This window comes from Dunckerocampus dactyliophorus, chromosome 16 (genome assembly GCF_027744805.1).
Source record: "Dunckerocampus dactyliophorus isolate RoL2022-P2 chromosome 16, RoL_Ddac_1.1, whole genome shotgun sequence".
In the NCBI taxonomy this organism is placed as follows: Eukaryota; Metazoa; Chordata; class Actinopteri; order Syngnathiformes; family Syngnathidae; genus Dunckerocampus; species Dunckerocampus dactyliophorus.
The window spans coordinates 3,101,333-3,126,065 of NC_072834.1; the positions used below are offsets into that span (position 1 = coordinate 3,101,333).

General features: G+C 40.0%; 1 protein-coding gene across 4 annotated transcripts in view; it reads left to right on the forward strand.

The window, feature by feature from the left end:
* Positions 1 to 113: 113 nt before the first annotated feature.
* Positions 114 to 24,733, forward strand: part of tmprss2 (transmembrane serine protease 2) — a 29,789-nt gene continuing 5,169 nt past the window's right edge. The window contains exons 1-14 of one of the 4 annotated variants that reach the window (XR_008566356.1): positions 7,551 to 8,982; positions 9,484 to 9,531; positions 9,904 to 10,084; positions 13,210 to 13,302; positions 13,378 to 13,494; positions 13,572 to 13,701; positions 14,719 to 14,835; positions 14,976 to 15,016; positions 15,608 to 15,779; positions 16,826 to 16,998; positions 17,077 to 17,172; positions 17,526 to 17,668; positions 17,827 to 17,979; positions 19,170 to 19,745. Coding sequence is in view for 2 of the 4 variants with exons in the window: in XM_054754735.1 (XP_054610710.1) it covers positions 9,517 to 9,531; positions 9,904 to 10,084; positions 13,210 to 13,302; positions 13,378 to 13,494; positions 13,572 to 13,701; positions 14,719 to 14,835; positions 14,976 to 15,016; positions 15,608 to 15,779; positions 16,826 to 16,998; positions 17,077 to 17,172; positions 17,526 to 17,668; positions 17,827 to 17,979; positions 19,170 to 19,181 (1,443 nt within the window). In the remaining 2 variants the exon portion in view is untranslated. Of the gene's footprint in view, positions 273 to 683; positions 732 to 1,000; positions 1,119 to 1,376; positions 1,473 to 2,149; positions 2,251 to 3,495; positions 3,640 to 3,794; positions 3,946 to 4,024; positions 4,121 to 4,187; positions 4,302 to 5,015; positions 5,081 to 6,202; positions 6,361 to 7,426; positions 8,983 to 9,483; positions 9,532 to 9,903; positions 10,085 to 13,209; positions 13,303 to 13,377; positions 13,495 to 13,571; positions 13,702 to 14,718; positions 14,836 to 14,975; positions 15,017 to 15,607; positions 15,780 to 16,825; positions 16,999 to 17,076; positions 17,173 to 17,525; positions 17,669 to 17,826; positions 17,980 to 19,169; positions 20,098 to 24,733 lie in introns of those variants that run through there. The other 3 variants (XM_054754735.1, XM_054754736.1, XR_008566357.1) reach the window with 3 other exon arrangements.

Genomic DNA, 24,733 nt, shown 5'->3' on the forward strand with positions numbered 1-24,733 from the left:
GTTATGTCAGCGATTTCTGCAAACTGCGTGGAAACACCGAATTAAATACAGGAGACATGAGTAGATCACTGAAAAATATAAATCTCATCGCGCTGGTATCAAAGCGATACTGACGTTTCCCTTGGTATCGGTCGTGTCAACATCGGAATCGATCTGCCCACCAGCTAGCGTGAAGGTGAAGTGTCTTCAAACGTGACCTCACTCCTTTCAACAGCTTCAAAATGTCACCCAGTGGACTTTTAACCACCCGCGCTCAAACATGCAAGCACCTGGTAAGTATGAGTGTTCATTTCACACTTAGCTAGTTTGTTGTGCTGCTACGTAGCATTAGCTCGTCTCACCGACCCTTGCAGTTGTCAACACAGGCTGCTAAGCTAACTAGCTAACTTGATTGCGATAGCACAGCGTCGTTGACTTATGCAAAACAAACAGTTGTCATATATGACACCCTCAAGAGCTTAAAGTAATGACTTCTTGTTAAGCACGGACCGTAATTTGTCAGGATGAGGCATTCACTTGACCGCAAACTAACTTGTTCTTATACTACAACCACGTCAACTTTTGTCTACTTAACGTTAGCCTTTCCTACATTGTAGCCAACTTTTTTTGCTTTTACATGCATTCACAAGGTTGCATTGGCATGTGTGCATTCATCATACATCACCTTCCTTCCTCCCATTTAGATTCAGAAGTACCTGGCAAGAACCTACACCTCCCGTCCTTCTCTCAATGTAAGTGCCGGGCTTGATGATCCTTCTGCTGTGACTGTGCTGTCCTTGCAATATGTCCTGATTTCATGCAACACGTGCAATATGATTACTTCCTTTAGCATGAAATTACACTGAATATGATTTCTTCATATAACGTGTAATGATTTTATGTAAAACAGAACATGATGATTTTTGTAGCATGTACTGATTTCACGCAACACGTGACATGATTGTTTCTTGTAGCATGAAGTGATTTCATGGTCATTGCATATAACATGTGACGATTTCAGGAAGTGGTCATTGTCAGTGCAGTGCGTACCCCAATGGGATCCTTCAAGGGCACACTGGCAGCGGTTCCAGCTACCAAACTGGGCTCTGTTGCCATAAAGGGAGCCATAGATAAAGCAGGTATGATACAACGCTCCACAGTCGATTCCTGCTGTTACGTTTTGTTTTTTGTTTTTTTAGGAGACCCAGCTGAATTTTAGATTAGATTAGACTGTACATTCTTTATCCCACAAGGGAGACATTTTAATTTTGCAAGCCAGCATACAAGTCCACCAGTAATTGTGTCAGTTTACCTGTACAGCTCTTCTTAATCGAGAATCATTCTTGAGCACGTGCATATGTTTTGACTTTAATACGTGGCATGTGTTTGAATTTTAGGAATAAAGCCTGAAGATGTGAATGAGGTCTACATGGGCAACGTGCTCCAAGCAGGAGAAGGACAGGCACCCACCAGACAAGCCTTGCTTGGGGCAGGTATGAATAATGGTTGGGGCGTTATTTTCCCCAGCATGAACATCTCATAAAGCTGTCAGTTTCACAGTTTTTGTGAATAATGGGGACGTGCAGTGTTGGCATCCACATGCCTCTATCAACAACCAACCTACCATACACTGTTTATCCTAACTGCAAGCATCAGCCTCTACAAGTGATGGCTAGTGAAGCATTGAAGCTTTCATTCAAATTGCTCCATCAAGGCCTAAGCTTATTGAGAATTCATCTGCTCTACTAAGCCACCTAGTGGACGAAAAGCATAAAACAGGCCAAATTGTTTGTGGTGTACTAGACTATAATGATGTCAGTGAATATATGATGTTCAATGGCATGCAGGTAAGATGTGTGTGATTTAATTAACTGAAGAAATGTGCTGCTGTTAGATTTTAGTCAAAATGATAAAACTTTTAGTAGAGTAGATCCCCGTCTTTCGCAGAGGTTACACACCGGGACCACCAGTGAATGGCGGAAAACCGTTTTTAAACATTTTTTACACACACCCCAAATGTAACCACAGAGGAGTGATCACAGTACATTCGACTACGCCGTGTGGGTGTATGTGTGAGCGTGTTTGTTGTCCGTGATAGTCAGACCCCCGCCCCATCGTGTCTGTAAACACTGTGTTTGATTTTTTTATCTCTATGTATTCATCCTTTCAGGTTTGACACTCGGCACCCCGGCAACGACCATCAACAAAGTGTGTGCCTCTGGGATGAAGTCCATCATGATGTCGGCACAGAGTCTAATGTGCGGACACCAGGTAGCTGTCCTGAGATCCACCAGACGTGGTGCATGGTATATAAAATTCATGCCTCACACAGATGACTCCATCAAGGCGCTGTATTTTTCCACACAGATGATCAAATCTGATGGGCAATCACTCACAGTAGATTTCACAATATCTTTATTTATTGCCCCTCCTTTCCACCAAATGACCAGGAACTTCTAATTCATTGTAGATCCTGGAACTACAAGGTCCCTGTGGTCCATTGTGTTTTGCATTTGCCTGGCAGCGAGGTCCAAGGAACAATTCTGTAAATCAGTCTTGATGAAGCTGCAGAAGCAATGTGCCTGTTTGGGAGGTGCAGTGTTCGCGGGGGTCCCAGGACCAAATGCGAATGACAAAAATCTTGCACGTGGTTGATACGCCCAAAAAATGTCTACGTTTGACAACTTAAAGTATAAAATGTATAGGTTCTAACGACTAACACGGCAGTTTGTCTTCTATTTGGTGGATTTATTAAGCTGTGGCAGCGTCTGAGAAAGCGAATATGCCATAATATGTATACAGTCGTCCCTCGTTTATCACAGTTAATTGTTTCCAGACTCCACCGCCATATGTGAATTCTCTCAAAGTAGGATTCAGTATTGATAAACAAAATATTTTTGTAGTTGAAGCATAGAAAACCTGTATATGACTTTCTAAATAATTTTTTTTTTACCATTATTAGAGCCCTGTAGACATGAAATAACACTCCTATAGTCACATTTACACTCCTATTATTCTTTGTTTACAACACATTGCGCAGCACTAATACGCAGGCTATGGGATCACTGCAGGGACACGAGACGACCGCCATTCATAGCGTATAGCAAGATAACTATTTAGCCTCCAATTTATTTGTTCTCAACTTAAAGTGTTTCAAACCGTGTGTGTGTGTTGGGGGGGGGGGTCTTGGCACACAACTATGGTGCGTTCAGGGAGCCCCGAACAAAGTGAGAAGTCTCTATGCTTGATGAAAAGACATTAGCAGCAAAGCATGAAGACACAAACATGTAAAAATGGTGGCCTTTCTAACAGTGGTACATATATGCTGTACATTTGACCTGTATTACCTCGTATTTACAAATGATCACCAACCCGACCTGAGAATGAATGAATATGCGGGGATCCACACTCTACTACCTTATGTCTCCGACCCCTCGTGGAGTCTTGTTTTGGTCCCCAAAATTGACCAGAAACCTGCTGTGCAAAAGGAGCTTATGTGTGTTCATGTTTGCTAAGGATGTGATGGTGGCAGGAGGTATGGAGAGCATGTCCAATGTACCCTACGTGATGGCCAGAGAAACACCAGCCTATGGCGGAGTGAGGATGGAAGACCTCATCGTAAAGGACGGACTCACTGATGTCTACAATAAATTCCACATGGTAACTGTCCCGTTTCCTGTTTAATATTACTACAATAAAAGTAGTAGTTTTTTTTTTTTTTTTTTTAGCTAGCAGAAAACCTACTGTACAAGATTAAGTTCACGGTGATGTTACACATTGCTGAGCCGAATTTTGTGATGTGTTGTACCAAACAGGGCAACTGTGCCGAGAACACGGCTAAGAACAGCAGAATCTCCAGAGAGGAGCAGGACAATTATGCTCTCGGCTCATACACTCGCAGCAAAATCGCGTATGAGTCGGGCGTGTTGGCCAAGGAGATTGTACCAGTTAGCATCCCTCAGAGAGGTTTGTGGCAAAACACACTTTTTCCCTTTTGTCCGTGGCACGTTTTTGCTGCATGTAAAGGTCATGTTCGTTCCCTCAGGAAAACCTGATGTGGTTGTGTCCGAGGATGAGGAGTGGAGGCGGGTGGATTTCAGCAAAGTCCCCAAACTTAAGGCAGTATTCCAGAAAGAAAATGGTAATGTGTTTTTATACTCTTTCTTCAGTAAAATGCCTTATTTAGGGTATTTTGTTCACTTTTTCAGGCACAGTAACTGCAGCCAATGCCAGCACTCTGAACGACGGGGCGGCTGCCCTTGTCTTAATGACAGCAGAGGCTGCAAAAAGACTGCATGTCACTCCCTTGGCCAGGATTGTATGTAAGTCCATCTGCCATCTGCTCTGCCATCAAGTCAAGCAGCATTTCAATCGTGTCAGCACAGGTTTCTAGACTGTGATGTAGTTGAGTTTTAGTGTAAGTCGGAACCTATGCCTATGAACTTACCTACATACCTAAATGAACTTCTAAGTCACTCACACTGTACACGGAACACATGAAGGGCATATCAAACACAGTAATAAGAAAATAACATACAAGAATGAAATGAAACCGTCATAAAAAGAGAACAGTTCCTTACTTTTATCCCTGTGGTTGTCATTTAGCCATTTTTCTGCTTTAATAATTTAGGCAAAAAATATATACAATTTTCTGAAATATTCATACTTAAAAAACAAAACAAAACAAAACAATAGGCTTTATTCAACTATGAAACCGCGGTCAGTGAGTGCGACAGCTACTGTTGCAGTCACTGAGATTTTTTAAATATAGAGTGAAGCCGTGAAATTTGAAGCACGAAGTGGTGTGGGATTGCTGTGCATTTTTTCTTATGGCGATACCTACAAGAAGATATTATGGAAAAGGTGTAGAAAAAAGGGCAATGCTGTTGTCAACCGGTTAAATGTTAGCACCAAATTTTGCCACCTTTCTATAACGGCAATCTAACAAGCTAGAATGGCAGCTGAGTGTCAAGAGACTTTTTTGTTTGTAGATTTTAATAGAATCTTCAATTATCTGTTCTCCCCCTCCCACCTAGCTTTTGCTGATGCTGCTGTTGCACCCATTGATTTCCCCATTGCTCCTGCATATGCGGTACCAAAAGTAAGTATGCAGAGTTGCAGACTATCTGAACATAGCTACCATAAATTCCGGTGTATAAGTCACACCCACTAAATTTAGAGGAAAAAACAGTTTTGAACATACAGTATATAAGCTGCCCATGTCCAGGTCATAAAATGGCATATTGTGGCACGCACAAGTCTGTGAGGACCAGGCAGCTCTTTATGTGATAGGAGCCAATCATGAGCTATGGGAAAAGTCACGAGGAGCTTGTCAACCATTGGAAATTGCAGGAGGTCATTACTCAAATTAACAGTCTGACTCACTGTGTCATCTAACAAAGAACACTAAACTCATCAAACAGCAACTTAACAGTTAGTAGTACTTCTGAAGTAAAGGAGATGTCACGAGATTATAACTTAGGCATAAAATAGCCGCACCGCTGCGTAAGCAGCAGGGTTCAAAGTTGAACAAAAAAGTAGCGGTTTATACACCGGAAATTACGGTAGATGTGTTGAGGACTTCAATGATTACTGCTGAACCAGCGTACAAAGCCACTCTTATTCCTGTCAATCCTTGATTAACCACGCCACCACAGAGAACCGCTACTGTACATCGTTGAATTCGAAGTATGAGGTGTTACCAGGTGAACAGAAGAGGAGACAAGACAGTTCCTTGTGCTTTGCCGATGTTACTGGTCACAACATCAGACAGAGTAGGTACTCCCCGAGTGCACACACTGGGTTTTGTCTGACAGCTAGTCAGTGGAGGGGTTTGTCACGCAACAATAAAGGTTGATGGTATTGAAAGCACTGGAGAACATGACTCTCACGGTACCACTACTACCATCTTGGTGTGAGTGCTGCTGGGCAAACAGCAGAGCGTCCAGAGCAGCTTACTCCTGTGGTCGCAGGTGGGTCAGAACCAGTCTCTCCATCACCTTCATGACATGTAACGTCAGTGCAGACAACGGGTTGGTAGTTCAGACCAGATACCAGAGAGGCGTTTCTCCGTAGGAGTGGCAGACTCATGTTGAAGATTTGATGGAGGATGCCAGGTTCAGCATGGGGGACTAATTTAAAACAATCACTTTTTTTCTTTCAAAATAAAAATCAGAAGTAGTTGTTCCAGTATCATAACACACTCTTTTAAATGTGCTGTTAGGTGCTGGATGCAGCCGGGCTCACCAAAGATGATATCGCCATGTGGGAGATCAACGAGGCGTTCAGTGTCGTCGTTCTGGCCAACATTAAAATGCTGGACATTGATCCGGACAAAGTCAACGTCAACGGGGGAGCTGTGTCACTGGGACATCCCATTGGGTGAGATTGAGTGAATGTTACTGGTCCATACAGGCGCAATACGAGAGGGAAGAAGAAGACAGTGAAACGCGTTTAAGTCGGTCCCGCTTACGTCAACAAGTACTGCTACGTGTTGGTATTATTACTAAAAGCGTCCCGCGTAAGTCAACGTCAACATACATGGTCGACTGCTTAACACAAAATTTGAGACTCAAAGGAGTCATTTCTGTGAAAAATGGGACCGCTTATGTCGGCGTGCGTCGTAGTATTGTTAATTTAATCATCACTAAGCCACGTGAAACCACAACAGCGACGGCCGTCGCTCACAGCATATAGCAAGCTACCGAGCTTACTAGTTAGCCTCCAGTTGACTTGTTCTAAACTTAAGAAACGGAGTGGAGAAGGACAGAGTAAGAAGCCAAAATTTACCACTTGCACACGAAATGGGAGGAGAATTCCTTTCACTCTTATCATGTCGGACATGCCATGGATGACTTAGTGCAGTGTTAAGGTAATGTAATGTGCTATCAATGTAAGATTACTGATGCCTAGTGACCAGAATACTACATATGACTTGTTTTCAATGTTTTGACTAACAGGCCATAGTCAACCACAAAACAGAGATCATTTATTAATAAATACGTTTTTGAAGAACCGCAATAGAGAGTGGGAGCGATATGTGAACCGCAGCGTAGCGAAGGACGACTCTAATGTGTTTAAGGGTGAGGGCAAACAGGCAGTCCCAAATCTAAAAGGAAAAAAAAAGGTGACGCCAAATTTGTTTGACGGTCCAAATGTACCACTGAGTATAAACGATCATATGAAAACAGAATAATCAAAATAAATATATGCACAAATGGAGGAAAGCCATGTCAACAAAATCTACGTCGACGTCAGTCCGCCAGTCCGAGAGGCATCAACACAAATGGGTTCCTCTGTATCAAGAATTTCACCACGCTCATATTGTTTGCTCGAAGATATGTGATGCTGGATTGTGGCGACAATACTATAGTTGCATATTGAAGCCATATTGACGTTGGTTGACCCCCGCCCCTCTCTCTAACTTTCTTTTTTCCTCACTTGTCAGGATGTCTGGAGCAAGAATTGTGGGTCACATGGTGCACAACCTAAAGTCTGGCCAGTACGGTCTGGCAGGTATCTGCAATGGAGGGGGTGGCGCCTCTTCTATTATTATCCAGAAATTGTAGCAAGCTAAATGAAACAGTTGTTTCTTGTGAAACGTGTGGTGAGGGCTGTTAGACTCCCAATGCTGTGATAAGGTACAGTACACTTTTATCATCAAGATTCCAGTGCTGGTGGCCTTATTCATGCAGCGATAAGGACTTGATTCCTAAAACGTTCATGTCACACTCCTCTGTTTGAGTTCATATTTAACTCTGAATTGAATGGCTAAATAAATAGTTCTTATACAAACATTGTTGCATGCTTGTTCTTGGAGACAAATGATATGTCTCAAATGGAATACTTCAAGTACACTGTTTACTGTTTGAGTGTGCCAATTCTGACAGTGTAGTGCTGTCTGAAATTCATTACTTTCTTTGCACACTTGCTGGAAATGACGATTGCATTATTTACCATCTTCCTCTCATTCTCATTCTCCTCCTCCTCCTTCCCTCTTCCCGTTCTTCTCCTTTCTCTCCTTTTACTGTACATAGTGAATTGCAGCCACTTTACGGATCATTATCGCCGACATTTAACATAAAAAAAACAAATACAAAAAAACAACACAAAAAAAGCAACGGAAGAAAGTTCATTTGCATTTTTAAACATTTGTTCACAATTTTGCTCACTGTTTTTCTCAAGTATGTGTAATGATATAATATTGATTGAATTGTAGTGACGTGAGCATACACTGAAGGAAAAAGGTAAGGAAACAAGTGTGCTTGTTGCTTGGTTTGCATGTCTAGTGTCAATGAAATGTTACGCTTTCTTTTAAGAGCAGTACGTTTGCTTAGTAAAATAGATGTTAAACTGCAGCAAGGACATAATGTTCCTCAGGCTGGTAGATTCTCCTCCTTCGCTTTCTTTTGCCTGCCAGTTCAGTCAAACAATGAGCTAAATATTAACAGGGTCTCATAGTCCTTTTGGCCACAAGTATTTTCTTTGGTTTTACCTTCTCATTTGTTTTGTTACTGATTAAGGACAGCAGCTACGTCAGGCTCATCGTTGCAAAAAGTTACTTTTTCAATATTTCAAGAAGTTCTGTTATAGTTTTGTATTACTTTAGGTGTGTGCATTTTCCAATGATGTGTCCGAGCAAGTTAAAAGATGCTCTTCTGCACAATCTGACATTTTTTTTCTTCTACCAGTCGCATTGTTGAGATTTGAACGGAACAGACTAATAATACATTGAGTGAATTGGATTTTATTCATCTCCCCACAACTCTGGGATGTAATTTGAGATTTTGTCCAGAACTGGTTTGAATAGCTGTTTGCTCATGCCATCTTTGAAGAGCTGAATAAATCCAGAGAGAGACTAACAGGCTGGCTTGTGCACACAGTGAAAGAGGTGTGGTCGTAGCTGTTGATCGCAACCTCTCAAGCGCATATCAGACAGAACAGGACTGACGCAGAGAGGACATAGAGAATCTGAGTGCTGAAGGAACTGCCAGAGATTCCAAGGTAGGCCCGACATCTATGGAGGATTCCTTTATAAGCTAGTCTACTTGAGAACAGCAGCATTCACCACATAATATTAAAAAGTCAGAATGTTTTAAAATACGCTTGTTGTAGAAAAATCAAGGAATGTGCTTATTTTGTCTCTTTTTTTTATTTTACCCATTTATTATAGATATTTTACTGTCTTAGTCTTCATTTTACCCTCAAATCAATATTTATTGTAAAATACCTTGACTATAAGGCACAAAAAGAATATAATTAAGTGAAAAATGTTGCTTTAAGGCCTATGCAGATGTAAGAAGACAGCAGTGTGAAAAGAAAGTTAAGAAAATATCCTTGCTTAGAGATATAGAGATGCAAATACAAAGTCATTACTGGTTTTTGTGTCTGCAGTGCATGAGAATAATGTTGAAAAATTCATTTGCTTATGCAATTGTTTCTCTATAATTGTTTTTGAATTGTATTTGTTTATCATTTTGTTTATTAAACGTTTACATTTAACAGACACCCTGACCAGGCTGTGTGACCAGATTCACCATGACTGTCATTCAGGTAAGTTCATTTGAATAATAATACATTTTATTTAGAAGTGCTTTTCAAGGATTTCAAAGGCACTTAAAAATAAAGCAATAATTACTATTTTTTTTATATATATCCAATAAAATACGCATTTTAAAAAACAATTGAAAGGAGACAATACATTTTGAGTAAGCAATTTATTACAAACAAGCATTAAATTGAAATATGCTGATGATCAAAAGTTGAAGACCATTGCTAAATAGCTAAAATGTTCCAAAAAGGACTAAGTAATGGGTAGCTGTGACATTCTTGTTAATCAGGTATACATAAATACATAAGTCATTCCAAATTATTCTTGCCTCTGTAACCAGCGACAAGTGATTTGTTTTGTCGTCTTTTGTGCAGGAAAATCCTCCCACTTACGATAACATCAGTTTTCAGCATGAGGAAGGTAGACCACCACCGTACGCCCCACAGGTTGGGATTTACCCCTCCCTCCCTCAAGCAACACCCAGCTACGTTGTCGCCTCTCCTGCGCCCATCAACACCCTCCAAACTACGCCGCAAGCTACCGTACAAAACAAAGGTATTCACTGATGAGAAGCTACGTCACAAAACTTTGTGACGCAGACAATCTCACCTAAGTTGTCAGGCAAATATTTGATGAGGAAAACTACAAAGAATATGCAGTAGCCCCACAAATTTGAGGATTTTTGGTCAATTTTTTTCCCCCTCTGAAAATAGGAATTTTTTTTTTGCAGAAAACACAGCTCATGGCAATAATTGATATAAATATGTGATAATACAGGTAAAGTGTACAGCATAAATGTACCGCTGTTAGAAAGCTCACCATTTTTGCATGTTTATATCTTTATGCTTCTCTGATAATGTTTTTTTTGTCCATCGCAAGGTGAATTATCATTCATTAGTGTTGAGTAGCTATGCATTTTATACTTGAAACGTGTTTAATAAGTGTGTGAGGCATATTTAGGGCTTAAACCTGGATTGTGTCGCGACTGATCAATGACAATTGGCAAGAGAAAGGAAGCCTTCTGGGGCTCAATCTAATGTACTAACTGCAATAGTCAGTCTTTTATTGCAAATGTTGATCTGAAATTTGGGGAGAACATCGGCAAGTTAGCAGGAGGGTGTGTGTGTGTGGGGGGGGGGGGGGGGGGGAGGGGGGGTGTCAAAAATAGCCATTGTTATGGCCGTATCGATTACTCGTGTGTTTATGGAACATAACCCCTGCAAAAAGCCGGGATCTACTGTACTGTAGTTCCGATTTATTACACTCTGTCGACATGTACCTCGCTTTGTACGCATTAGGAATAGAAAAGGTCACACAATTGTTCAATATGTCTTATTATGGTGATAAGTTAACATTAAGGGAAACCAGAGCTCATTTATGCCTGATTGATTGATTGACTGATATTGCGTATTTGCTCGGAAAGGGTGAAACTACTTGATCATTGACCCACTTTTACTCACGTCACTCTCTATGACGAACGTATTAACGTTGCCATGGAAAACCTGAGCATCACCTTTAGATACTGCTTAGGCTTGATCAGAATGGCTAGCTCCTCCTCCTTATTTCTGTCCAGAGTAGTTTTTGGCCAAGTTCTTGTATTGACTGAGGTACTCACCACTAATGATTGCTAATGGTAATGGTTTAATTCATGTTGAACATGCATACATGTACATCACACAGTACAGTTCACAGTTCCACATGTCCAAATAGGAGTAGGAAGAAGCAAAGCTTATTTGATCCTACCAGTCATCTGTTTCACATCAGTTGCAATTCATTTGTTCACCTCCTGTTTTCCAAATGTAGTCTTTGCCAAGTGTGAAATCCTAGGAACGTGATAAGGCAATGTAACCATGTGGTGCAATGACAGTCAGGGTATATACTTACTGCAAAGAAATTACATAGCAGACCTAAGAAGAAGAGATGTAAGATGAACAGATAAAATGTAGAAGTTATACAGTATATGTGTCACTTTTGTGTCTCACAGCAACTATGGTGCCTTCAAGGACCACCAAACAACGTGCGCGTCATGGCAAGCCACCCTGTTATCTGTATTATGTCAGCAGATGCTCTCTTATTCTGACCTGAACACACCAACAGCAGTGCAATTCCAACACCACATATGTAGTTCCAATTAACGACGGCGTATTAGGGCCACATTGGAAGACAAAAATAATCGTACATTTTGAGAATAATGTCGTAAATGTCGTAAATTTACGAGGAAAGAAAGTTGTAATATTACAACTTTTTTCTCGTAAATTTACAACTCTCTTTTTTTCCTCATAAAGTCGTAAATTTACAAGAATAATATTGTAAAATTACGTGTCATCGTGCCAGAGGTCAAATAGAGCATAGCTCTTCAGGAAGGAAGGAAGGAAACTTTCCTCTTGCCTCAGGCAAGCTTTTACTTATAACGTGGCAGCAAAACACAGCAGTTGAGCACAAACCGATTAGCGTGTCGAGCCTTTCGCAGTTCCGCCTTAGGCAGAGCTATGCTCTATTTTCCCTCTGTCACAAACGTCACGATGACACATAATATCACGACTTTAATCTCGTAATGTTACGACTTTTTTTCTCCATTATTCTCGAAATGTCAGATTATTTTGTTGTTTTTCAACGTGGCCCTAATTCTCCGTCGTACTAACTCACAAACACGTCTCTAGTCTGTTCATCCTGAGAACAACACTTCCTCATTCTGGAGATGCATTCACGGACACTCCGAACACCACAGCAGTGCCTTTATGATGCGCGTATGTGTGGTCTAAATAAACAGAAAGCCAAAGAAGGACAATCAGTGGTTATTCCTTTCTGTATTTTCCTTTCCTTTCGGAAATCCCCAGCACACACACGAATATTACGTGGTGTGAACGCAACTCCTCATTGCCCATGATAACCCGGATTTCTATAGGAAAATACATCCATACATGTGTGGGATCTTTTAGATTGATTAAAATTTTTGGTTCGTTTGTAGCTGTTCATCCTTCTGTCATTTATTTTTCTGCATAAATAAAATACAGGTGTTAAATTTGTCATATTTCCGATGATTAATCATGGTTAATGAATTAAAAAAAATGTAATCATTTGACAGCCCTAATAAAGACAGAAACATGTAAAAATACATTACAGTACAGTACAGTACATTTGACCGGTAGTATCACGTATCAATTAATGAATTATTACTGACTTCGGGTGAAGGAAATGTATTTTCTGCGGGAAAAAACATGCCTTTTTTTTATTATTTTTTTTTTTTGTACTTAAAACCTGCAAATTTACGAGGTCACAAATGCTGACTTGTGAGCATGGGGGGGGATCCAGTGTGTATCCAATGTCTTCATGAAGCAAGGTTAAGTTACGGTTAAGTACGGTTTCTTGCCCTTGAATCGGCAGCAATGTAAATAAAAGTTAATCAGCATGTTATGTTATGTCATGGAGGACAATGTACACAAACACACTGGAAGTAGTTCCAAATAATCCGTAACTCCAGTAACATATTTGTGATACTTTTCCGTCTTATCTGCGGCACAAGCAGCACTGTTCAAGCTTGACTTCGTGTGGGTGATACTATGCAAATCTGTAAGGGCTGTCAATCTTTTACATAACTGGTTTCACTTTGACTGTTCGCAGGCCCTTGTCGTGTGCACAGTGACGCATCTCAGTGGCTTTTTTTTGTCTGACCCTTCCAGGAATAAGGAAATGTCAATGGAAACGTGCCCTCTGTGCATCCATATGTGTCCTGATGGTCCTGGCGGTCCTCGCCCTCCTGCTGTGGTACTTCTGTACGTCACAGGAACAGAACACAAGTTCATTTCTCAGCAGATGCCTATTCATGTACGCCCTTCTTTATGTCTTAGTGTACTACCAGTGTGCACTTGGGAGGTCGTGTCGAAAAAGCGGGAGGTGTCTGCGCTCCTCCCAGTGGTGTGACGGGGTCATCGATTGCTCTGAGGCAGAGGATGAGTCCCAGTGCTGTAAAAAGCTTAAAATCTTTACCACGTGCTGTGTCTGTGTTGTATGCTTGACGGGGACTATTCCCTCCCTTTCACAGTTCGCCTTCATGGAAGCAACTTCATGTTGCAGAGTTTCTCGTCACACAGCCAGTCATGGATGCCAGTGTGTGCTGACAAGTGGGATGACGACTATGGCAAAGCTGTGTGCGAGCAGATGGGTTACCAGAGGTATTTCACCTTCTGTTCACCAAGCGTGGGACGATCGATCCAAATATTGACAGAATCGATACCGATCCAATCCACTTTATTTATTTGGCAACTTTTATAAACACAGTTTTTGTTTGCTGCACAAAATCATAATGCAGTAAATAATAAAAAGCACAAGTTTGAATTAGGACGATTAAAAAATAGTAAATCAAATAAAACAATACATTTAAAACAACAATGCATAATAAAAGAAATAAATACAGTGGAACCTTGTTTAGCATCATTATTTGTTCCAGTAGGTCCAACTCTAACTGAAATGGACCTTAATCAATCAGTTTTTCTCAACGTGACAAACACTCGTTAGTTGGGACACTTGTATGCCAAGTTACGACTGTTTTTAAATGAAAATAAAACGATACCAGCAGTGCTTCAGTACCTTCTCGCTTCTCTCTGGCAAGTCGACAACGGCGTAGTCCGTGACAATTCCAATCACAGCGACAGTAAATACAAACTTTGGTCTTGTTGCGAGAGCCATCTGCCAGGGCTTCGAAGATAAATTGACCAATCAAAATATCCCTTTCTTTCTCCATTTCTGCTCAGTATTTGCTCCCGTTTGTATCTCCACGGTCACTGACATTGAATCGGCGTGAAAAAAAATAGTCAGTTAAAGGAAACATCGGTTAACGCGACAGCCCTAACATACATACTGTACATACATACAACAATATAAGACAGTGTAACTATAGCAACAAAATAATACAATTATTCCCTTTCATTACAGTCATTTATTTGAGCAAAATAAAGTCAAAAGTGCAAAATATGTAAAGAAAAGCAAAACTACTATTGAGTGTCATTCAAACCATTTGGATTTTTGTCCACAAAGCCCTCCTGTGTGCAAGAACTTATTCCCTGGATGTATAAAGAATAAATGGGCTCAATAAATGGATACATTGATCCAATTCCAAGAATGTGACTAAACATTTGAAATATGTTTGTTTGTCCAACCTCTGTGATGAGCTCCTTGTGTTTGACCCACAGGCAGGATTATGTAACCTACAGCAAAACCAGTGCAGGTTCTTATGCCTCCAGAGGCTTCATGAAGCTGGTGCCTGAAAGCAACCACAGATCCCGTATGCAATCCCAGCTGTCTCACAGGTTTGCTGACCCGTAGCCTAATGCTCAAACATTGTTTAAAGAAATACTCGTGATGTTTTCAGTGACATTTGATATGAAAAACATGTTTTTTTTCCCAACGGCAATGTATGTTAAGTGTTTTTAATCTGCATCCTTTGCAGTACAAGTTGCTCAGAGAGAGCTGTCGGACTACGCTGTGTAGGTAAGATGCTACTTTCACTGTTCCTCAAAACTGGAGAAGCTTATATGGAGGTATATAGGCCAGATAACAGAAGTACAAGTCATGCAAATTATAAATATGTTATGAAATACAGGTAAAATGCACTGCATACATGTAACAAAAAGGCCACAATTTATACGTGGTGTTCCTTGAACGCACCAAAGTGAAGCTTATACAGTCGTCCCTCGCTACTTCGCAGTTTGGATTTTGCGGCTTCACTCGATCACAGTTTTTCAATAATATATTATATAAATATATTATATATTATTATAAATATATTATATAAATCATGCTGTTTTGTGGTTAAACACTGCCTATTATTAGTCAAAACATCTGCATTTTCAAGCAAATTTTACAGGTTTTTTTTTTTTTTTTTGCCTGAATGAAGCATTTTCAAGCGTAAGAATTGCTAAATCAACAAAAATACAAATATAAGGCATTCAGCGGATGCATTCAAAGACGCTGTGAGTGATATGTAGGTTTCTACACTGGTCACTGGGTGTCAGTGAGCTTACAGTAATGCTGGGTGAGACTTGATCACTTCGTATATTAACTTTTGTTTTTCGTCTTTAGATTGTGGAGAGAGTGCTGCTGCCCCCAGCAGTCGCATCGTAGGTGGTACAGAGGCTTCAAATGGAGCCTGGCCGTGGCAGGTCAGTCTCCAGTTGTTCGGTCAGAGACACGTATGCGGAGGCTCCATCATCAGCTCCTTGTGGATCGTATCGGCTGCGCACTGCTTTGAAAAGTGAGCCTTTACTCCCTTCTTTCCCTACTTTAAAGAACGCACAGGATAGTATTATATTTCTTTCATTTGCTCCAACTGAAAAAAAACCAAACTATTTGATCCTAGTTGACATTACCATGGAATGTATGGAAAAGTGGGAATTTTTTAAATGCTAATGATAATAATGACAATATATTACTGAAGAAGACAATTTCTGAGAATTTTTGGCATGTGCAAAATTGTTAGCCTGAATGTTTTGATGCTGGAACGGTTTGAATGTGCTGAGAAATTACATTTTGATTTACTCCAATGAGGAATTTTAGGGCCGGAATTGTGGAAAAGTGGGAATTTTTGGGAAGTTCAATATGAATGTTTTGAATGAGCTGATGTTGGAATCGTTTTAATGGGTTGGGCAAAGTGGAAGTAGTAAGAATTGTTAAGATCAAAGAGAATTTGTGTTTGGAAAATGTGGAATTTCTGGAAATGAGGGACATTTTCATTCATTTCCATGGAAAATTTTAGGGCCTGAAAATGTGGAATTATGCGGAAAGTGGGGATTTCTGCGATGTGCAAAATTGTTAACCTGAATGTTTCAATGCTGGAATGGGTTGAGAAATATGCAAAAAATGACATTTTCATTCATTCCAACTGGAATTTTAAGGCATTAAAATGTGGAATTCCAGAAAAAAACCTGCAGAGAGCCTGAATGTTTTTGAATGAGCTGATTGTTATGATGTTGGAATAGTTTAAATGGGTTGACAAATGTGGAACAAAAGTGGAAGTAACAATTACAATTGTGAATTTGTGTTTGGAAAATGTGGGAATTTTTTCGGATGTGGAAAATTGTTAATCCGACGGGATGGGGCGCAATAAAAAGAGTAAATCCCCAAATTTTAATGCAGAATAACTAATATGCGTGGATGATTTTCAACAGTCAGATGCTAATCAGATGGGCAGTGCCATGATGATCAATGCCTGTACGCTAATTCCTGATCAGCTCCTTTTGTAAACATTTCTTTAGTGTTTTTCATGTCATCCCACTCGTTGTATCTTTCCGTCAACTGCAGGTACTCCAGGCCTTCAAGATGGACCGTACGCTCTGGCGATGTCAGCCTGTTTAAAATGAGTTTTGACGATGGCAACAAAGTTGGCAAAATCATCAGTCATGAGAAGTATGACCCGGAAACTAACGACAATGACATTGCTCTCCTGAAACTGGACACACCTTTGAGATTTTCAGGTAAACACCAAAATGCAATCCTTCTTTGATTCCATTTAATACACTTCGTTTCACTTCTTATCAATCGTTCTTTAACAGACACAGTGAAGCCGGTGTGTTTGCCTAACGTTGGTATGGAGCTCTCAGCTGGAAGTCCAGCTTGGATTACAGGCTGGGGAGCCTTGAAGTCATCTGGTAAGTCAAACATCTGCACTGAGAGAGGGTAAGGGTGTCCAAAGTGTGGTCCGAGGGCCATTTAAGGCCTACCGCTGTTTTTAAAATTTGAGACAAGTGCATTTACAGGTTTGTAGCTTTTTATGTCATATTGTGATACATCCCAAAAATATTGTGAAACATGCCAAGGCTCGTATCGCCGAGCCCTACTTCTTAGCATATCTTACAAAATCTCAAAGTGGCCCATGCATCCTTTCATTTTTCAGTGTGTGGCCCTCAGTGGAAAATGTTTGGACACCCCTGCCTAGGGTAACCCTAACCTCAACCTTCCGCCTGCGTCGGCCAAGATGCATTGAAACGTTCATTCTTCTCAGGGCGATCTCCAGATAAACTCAATCAGGCTGAGGTGACCATTTACAGCCGACAGGAGTGTAACAAACCTGCCATATTAAACGGAGCCGTCACCGAATCCATGATCTGCGCTGGCGAACTGAAGGGAGGCGTAGACTCATGCCAAGTGAGTTTGGCTTTGCTGCTTCTGTCAGTGATGATCTAGTCCAGGTTTGGGCAAACTTTTAGACGTTCAGGCCGCAATGGGTGGCGGACGGATGCTTGAGTTGCTCCCATCCTCCTAGACAGTGAGTGACTTGACGGTTGTGACTTCCGATGCTGCAGGGTGACAGTGGAGGGCCCTTGGTGGTCAAGGAGGCAGACGTGTGGTGGCTGGCCGGGGACACGAGCTGGGGGATTGACTGTGCTTTGAAGAACAAGCCGGGGGTCTACGGCAACGTAGCTCACTTTCACGACTGGATATCTTGGCACATGCAGGTACAGTGGCTGAATGCTAGACTGACAAATTAGCCTTGAAGATTATAATAGATGATTCGTATGTACTCATTTTTTAGTTAATCGTGATTTTATGAATACGCCCAAATGTGGGTGTCCCTAAAGTCTGTACGTATAATATCACACGTTATCCGAACCTGCAGAAATCTTTACAAGGATCTTCTGTTGGAAGTATATCTTAAACTTATTAGTCTTAAAGGAAATAGAAATTCCGTGGTTGTAATTCGGGTTGTTATGAAATCTCACGACATTAAAACGTGACGAGATTTCTTGTTTGGAGAAAAGCTGTCTCACGGGAACAGGGCAGTCGGAAGCCAATCACACTGTGACTATGGCATCGCTACTATGAATGATATGACCTCGGAGTTCCCAATGTCAGTCAGTGACATGTGGCTGTTTTTTCCGTTGTCGACCGTCCCGGGAAGCAAAAATAGCTACTGGGGATCAGCTGTCGCCAAGCAGAAGCTGTAGTAATTCTACATTTGATAAAAGCTACTTAAGATTTGTCAGATCAAAACACAAAGATGTTCTGACTTGTCTGCGTCCTTAATCACCAAGCGGTTGTATTTATGCTAATTATATTTGACTGAGCGCCTCTTCGTGACACACCTCACAAAAACCTGACAGGATTACGAGTGGGCTGTAACGGCGTCCTGTAAAATGATTTGCATGATGTGCTGTTTGAAGTACAGGAATTGTGGAAATCCAATAACAATCGTTTCCTTTTGTGTCCACCGTCGTCACGTGTGTTAATTGGCATGGGGAGCGCCTTGGACGCCTTCTGTTTTGCGTCTAACACACGTCAGCTGCAAAGCAAGACGCTAGGCTATAGTTATGGCGTCTGCGTGAATTAACTGTTATGTTAATTATGTATTGACATCTAAAAATTATGTGGTATCCGGTCGTCACGATTGTTATCCCAGGCATATTTTGGTGACTGCTGGGTTTTTTTCTGCTGTTATTTTTCACAAACTTATCATTTTACCTGTTTTGTTTTTTTTTAAAGACATCTTTGACAAGCAAGTTTTGAGTGCAGCTCAACTTTAAATTTGGACTCCTTTGTCAGGTTTTTTACTTGGCAGGTTCGGAGAATGTGTCAGTCATATACGTTTACATTTGATTAATAAGGGAACTGTTATTTCATTATATTTTGTTTCACAATGTTCTCTCAACAGAAGGAGTGATGCTGGTGAATAGAAAAGGAACATCTCATCTCGTGACTCGGTACTTTTAATCGCTATACACACTTTGCACTTTGGAGCTGAAATATTGGTAAAGACCAATGACGTGCGGTGAGTTGCATGGCTGACGTGACTTTAGAAGGTTTTTTGAATGTTAATACAGGTTGCTAATTAAGAGCATAACAAGAAAAAGAAGAGAATCATTCACTTTTGTTAAAAAAATGTTTTAGTCACATTTATTTATTTTTTTTATCAACTGAAAAGCATTTGTGCTCTTACGTGTTTATCTGTATATGAAGTACAAGCACCCTATCCTTCTCTGGGAAAAGCTCTGATGCTTTGTTGTAAAAGTCTGATGGTGAGCTTGGGTACACAATCCTCCATCTTGGCAGTGAAATTCATGTATTCATTGAGCAGAGCCTACAAATATCTTGCATTTGACTTGCTGCTCTCTTGCTGCTTGCAAAAAAAACCACAAAAAAAACCCGCTGGCTTTTCCGCTTTATGGAAGGACGGCTGTGACAAACACCTTCCAGCTCACGCACGCCCCCACCCCTTTAGGATGAAGTGAGTACCGCAAGCGCCTTTCATATGGCATTTATGTATATTTTATTGTCAGATTAGCAGGAATAATGACGTCAGACATTACAGGCGTTGCACGGGCTGTAAAAAGTCAAGGTATAAAATAAATGAGTCTGCAACATTGTATTATTGGCGACACGCTCGGGGCAGCCTCATCTTAGGTTTCTTTTCCTTCTTTGATCAGCAAATTTTACTTAAGAGAATGATAACAAATGATTGGAATCGCACAGGAAATGCATTTGCCCCCCCCCTGCGTCCCCTGCCTGCACGTCACTGGTAAAGACTGAATGTTTCTATTTGAACAAATGTATAGAAATAAATATTTCTTTTGCACAAATACCCAATGTATAGTTTTTGCTTTGAGTCTCTTCGCCACCAATTCATATGAACAAAATGTATCTCCTAGTATCTCCTAACCTTCTAGTTGTCCATGATAAAAGTAAGCCCAAATCAGCACGTTTTTTAACATTAGTAGAGCCTTCCAGGCGTGACCTAACACCCCTATAGTCACCTTTACACTCATATTACCCAATACAGTTGACGTAATATGAGTCAATAAGCCACTTAAGACATAAATAAGACTCTTGCTCTTGTGTGTTGCGATAAACGTGTTCCCTAGGGGAGCTCAGTGAGTGGTGGGCGGACAGGAAGTGACATCTTAGGCTCAGAGTGGTGTGGTTTACCGTAGCAAAAGTAGCCCTTATATTTGTATCGTAGTTCATTTATCCATTTTTAGGCTAGAAAATGCTTAATTTAGGCAAAAAATATATTAAAAAATACTTCAATTTGCATTATTTGACTAACAATAGGCCGTATTCAACCACGAAACAGCATGATTCATTAATTATTTTTGGAAAAAAGTAATAGAGTGAAGTGGTGAGGGACAACTGTACTCGAAAATATGGAAAACATATAAATATATTATTTTCATTGGCTGGCTTTACATGACATTTTGTCAAAGAAAAGCTGACAAGTGAGTCTTATTTGCAGCCTACTTATTTTCAGTGTGAACCTCCCTGAGGACAAATGATGCACGTTCAGTAGTGATATTTCCAATAAAACGAATGCGACGTCTGATTTGAGTGAGTGACATGTCGAGAGTCCGCCTCCAAATTTCAAATTGTCCAATACATTTATCATAAATTTACCTGGAAAATGTCATCACAGGGAATTCCACTTTATGGTTTGGGAAAGCGTCAGTGTTTCTAGTGGAGACCATTTCCGTGGAACCCCCCAAAAACAGACTAACATAAAAAAGCGCAGTGACAAGAAAGATGTTTTTGGTTTATGGAGAATGCATTGATTTTGCTGGATGACACACGGCAGTGTGCGTTCTTTCTTCTGGTTCCCTCGTCTCTCTCACATCCGTGAGCTCGGCCGTCTACGCAACACACTAATTGGCAGCTGCTCGGTCCTGGAGTCTACATGTGCTACCTGTTCGTACCAATTACAAGACCCGTGATGGTGTGCTAACATCTCTTCAGTGAGTTAACAGATGCGTCGATTGCCGACTCATTTCAATTGCTGGCTGCTTAGCGTGAGTGCCCTTGCTGCTTAATCTCCAATGGTGTCAGACTTGTCATTTTGCCTTTTTTGCCCCCTCATTGCTCAAAGTGGCCTCCTGTAAGCTTTGGACAAAGATGATGATTACATAGATAGAACTATTTATGCTGTCTTTAAACTCTTGAGCCCAAAATACCTGGATCAGTGGTGTCCACAGTGTAGCCCCGGGGGCCATTTACGGCCCGCAGCATATTCAAAAAATACAATATTTAACAAGAAAACTGAAAAAAAAGCAACAACGGCACAATGGGAAAATCAGCAATACATTTTCCAAGAATAAAGTCAAAATATTATGAGAAAAAAACGTGTAATCCAACGAGAAACAGTCGTAATTTTATCAGAATAACGTCATTTTAGTAACATAAAGTTGAAATATTAAAGGAAAAACTATGTTTTTAAAGTCGTGATATTATGAAAAACATACAAAACAACAAATAAAGTTGGAATTTTTGGAAAGTTAGGTTGCCGAAGAAGTTATGTTACAAGAATAAAGTCCAAATTTTATGGGAATTAAGTCATAATTACAGGAAGAAAATTTCCAAGAAAAAAGGTCTAGATGGAAAATTTAAATAATTAAAAAAAAACATCAGCTGAAATAGAAAAAAACAGCTCTAATTTCATGAGAATAAAGTAAAAATATTAAGAGGAAAATGGCATCTAATGAGAAAACAGCCATGATTTTACGAGACTAAATTAATTAAAAAAAAAATTTCATGAATTTTAGGAGCACAGAGTTGAAATATTAAAGAAAAACAAAAAGAAAAAAAATTTGTAATAACAAACAAGACTAAATAAAGTTGTAATTTTTAGAAAATTTGGTTGAGGAAATAGTTACAACATTATTACAAAGATTATTTAAGAGGAAAGTTGAAATATTTACAAAATTAAGAAAAAACACAAACACCCATTTACCTTTTTTTTTTTTTTTTCCTCATGGGGCCCAGAATTCCTGGCGGCGCCCCATAAGCACGTCGTCAGCTGCAATCCAGCTACGTTTGGACGCTAAAGTGATTTTATTTAAAGGTGTAACGCAGAGGGAACGATGGCGCTGTTGCTGATAAAAGGTTCGTTGAAGAGGATGCTGGATGGGTGACGTGTGAACAACAAAGCGACAACGCTCCTACTGGGGGCTAAGTGTTCATCTTTGGGGGGAAAACTGAATTCTCAAAGGATGTTTTTGTACAAGCGAGGCCTAGCGATGTGACAGTGTGTGTACATTTGTGTACACACACGTCTGTTGTTTCCGTGTCACGCGTCAAGCCTGGTAGAATCTCAGATCAGCGCGAGTCTTCACAACGCTCACAACGCTCACGTGAACATCAGCGCTCTCGCTGCTTTTGTAGGTCAAGCAGCCACGGTGGCCCACAGGGTGGGTCGCACATGAAACGCATGCGACGGGAAAACGCTGCAAATGAAATATGCTGCATTCACGTGAAAGCTGCAGGACCAAAAACAACCGCATGAGAGAAATGCTGCAAGTTTGCAGACCAAAGCTAATTACAGAACTCTTGATGAAAGATTGGAAGCATTTGGCAGCCCAAGTTTTTAAAAATGTTCATAATTTCCATCACAGGATTAAAAAAGTGCCATAAAAAAAAACGAGCTGCGGGCTACAAACGACTCCCAAACGACAATCATGTACACTGCATGTTTTATTAGGTACACAATATAATTGATGCTAAGCCATGTTAAGGAGCTACAGTATATCCTTGATGTCACTTCATGTAAGACTAAATCAGGGGTGTCCAAAGAGTGGCCCCCAGGGCACATTTACAACCTGCGGCTGTTTTTTTATTGGCACATTTTTAAAAATACAATTAAACAAAAAAATAAAATAACAAAAATACAAAAAGGCAAAATAGGAGAAAAGAAAGTCATAATATTAAGACAAAAAATAGCACAAACTTGAAATATCAAAACTAAAATATGTAATTAAAAAAACTTGTGATATTACAAGAAACAAAGCAAAGAATAAAGTTTTAATTTTAGGAAAATTTGGTTTGGTAAAAGTTATAATATTATGATAATAAAGTCCAAATATGAGAATAAAGACATAATATCACAAGAAGAAAGGTGCAAGAAAACACTTTGTTAAAAAAAAAAAAAAAATTCCAGGACATTTCCAGCCTTCCCCAAAATAAGCTGACTCATTTCCAAAAGCTTATTTTTGGCTAATAAGGCTCATTTTAAAGCCGTTTAACCATTCTAATACTTTAAAAGAGTGTCAAACATTACAATTCAGCTGTTCTTACTGTATTTTGTCAATAAATTTACATAAAACAAGCTACAAAACATTTTGGAGTGTTTGTCATGTGACTGTTCCAGGGTATGGCTTCCCCCAAATGGCAGCGTGTCAGGTAAGCTAGCTCTTTTCCAAAGGCTTATTTTTTTTCCATTAAAGCTCATTTGAAATCCAGTTAAGAGCTATAATGCTGAATACCCTCTGTGGCCACAGGGTGGCGGCATTCATCACTGATTGAGCTCTGTTAATGAGACGGAGAGAAGAAGAATCGTCTTTCATCTCTGATCTTAAAGTCTTCTTGTAAAAACAAAACAAACGCAAATCACAATATGGACAAAACAAGTAATCGTCAAATGAGTAAAAGGGGATTTTTAAATTTTTTTTCAAATCATCACAATAACAAACATTATCATCCCTATTTGTTGTATTTAGTTATTTTTTTTGTCCCACCCTGAAGGACTATTTTAGTGTTTAATCGGCTTATAATCATGATCAACAAATAAAAAGGCAAAATCACAAACACATTCAATGATCTTTCAAGTAAAAAGTATTGGTATCAATGCATGCCCTGTATTTATTTGGGATCTGATCTCTACTAAAATTGGCAGTATCAGCCAGCCACCCCTTGCTTTGTATGATAAATAAATACATGTTTGTTGGTGTTCTCTTTTGTAAAAATTGCTGTTGACAATTTAGTATTTAGGTCAGTGTGGCCCCCTCGGGGTCTGACAAGCCACTTTGTCCCAGAGTCCTCATGATTGACACATTTTCTTACAACAAATGAAGTCCTGCTCCTCTGCTCGGGAATTCTTGATGAGTAATATGTTAGGAAATACAACACGAAACTATTTAGCTTCCCATGTAGGTGCAATATATCAACAATATATCAACATTAAAATTGCATTGTTTCTAACCAATAATGACACACGTGTCATCCACACCTTAAATGTCCGCTTTGTTACTGTATTGTACTACGTCAATACTCACTTATTACTATTACATTATGCAGTTTTACGTTTTTGCTCTCATTTGTATTGAGTGGGCATCTTTGTTCTTGACTTGAACTCATGAAGTCGCTAAACGACGAATAGGAAGCGTTTTGGAGTGACTGATATATTCCAGAATAGTTTCAGGATACCCCAAAATGGCGGTGTGTCAGGTAAGCTAG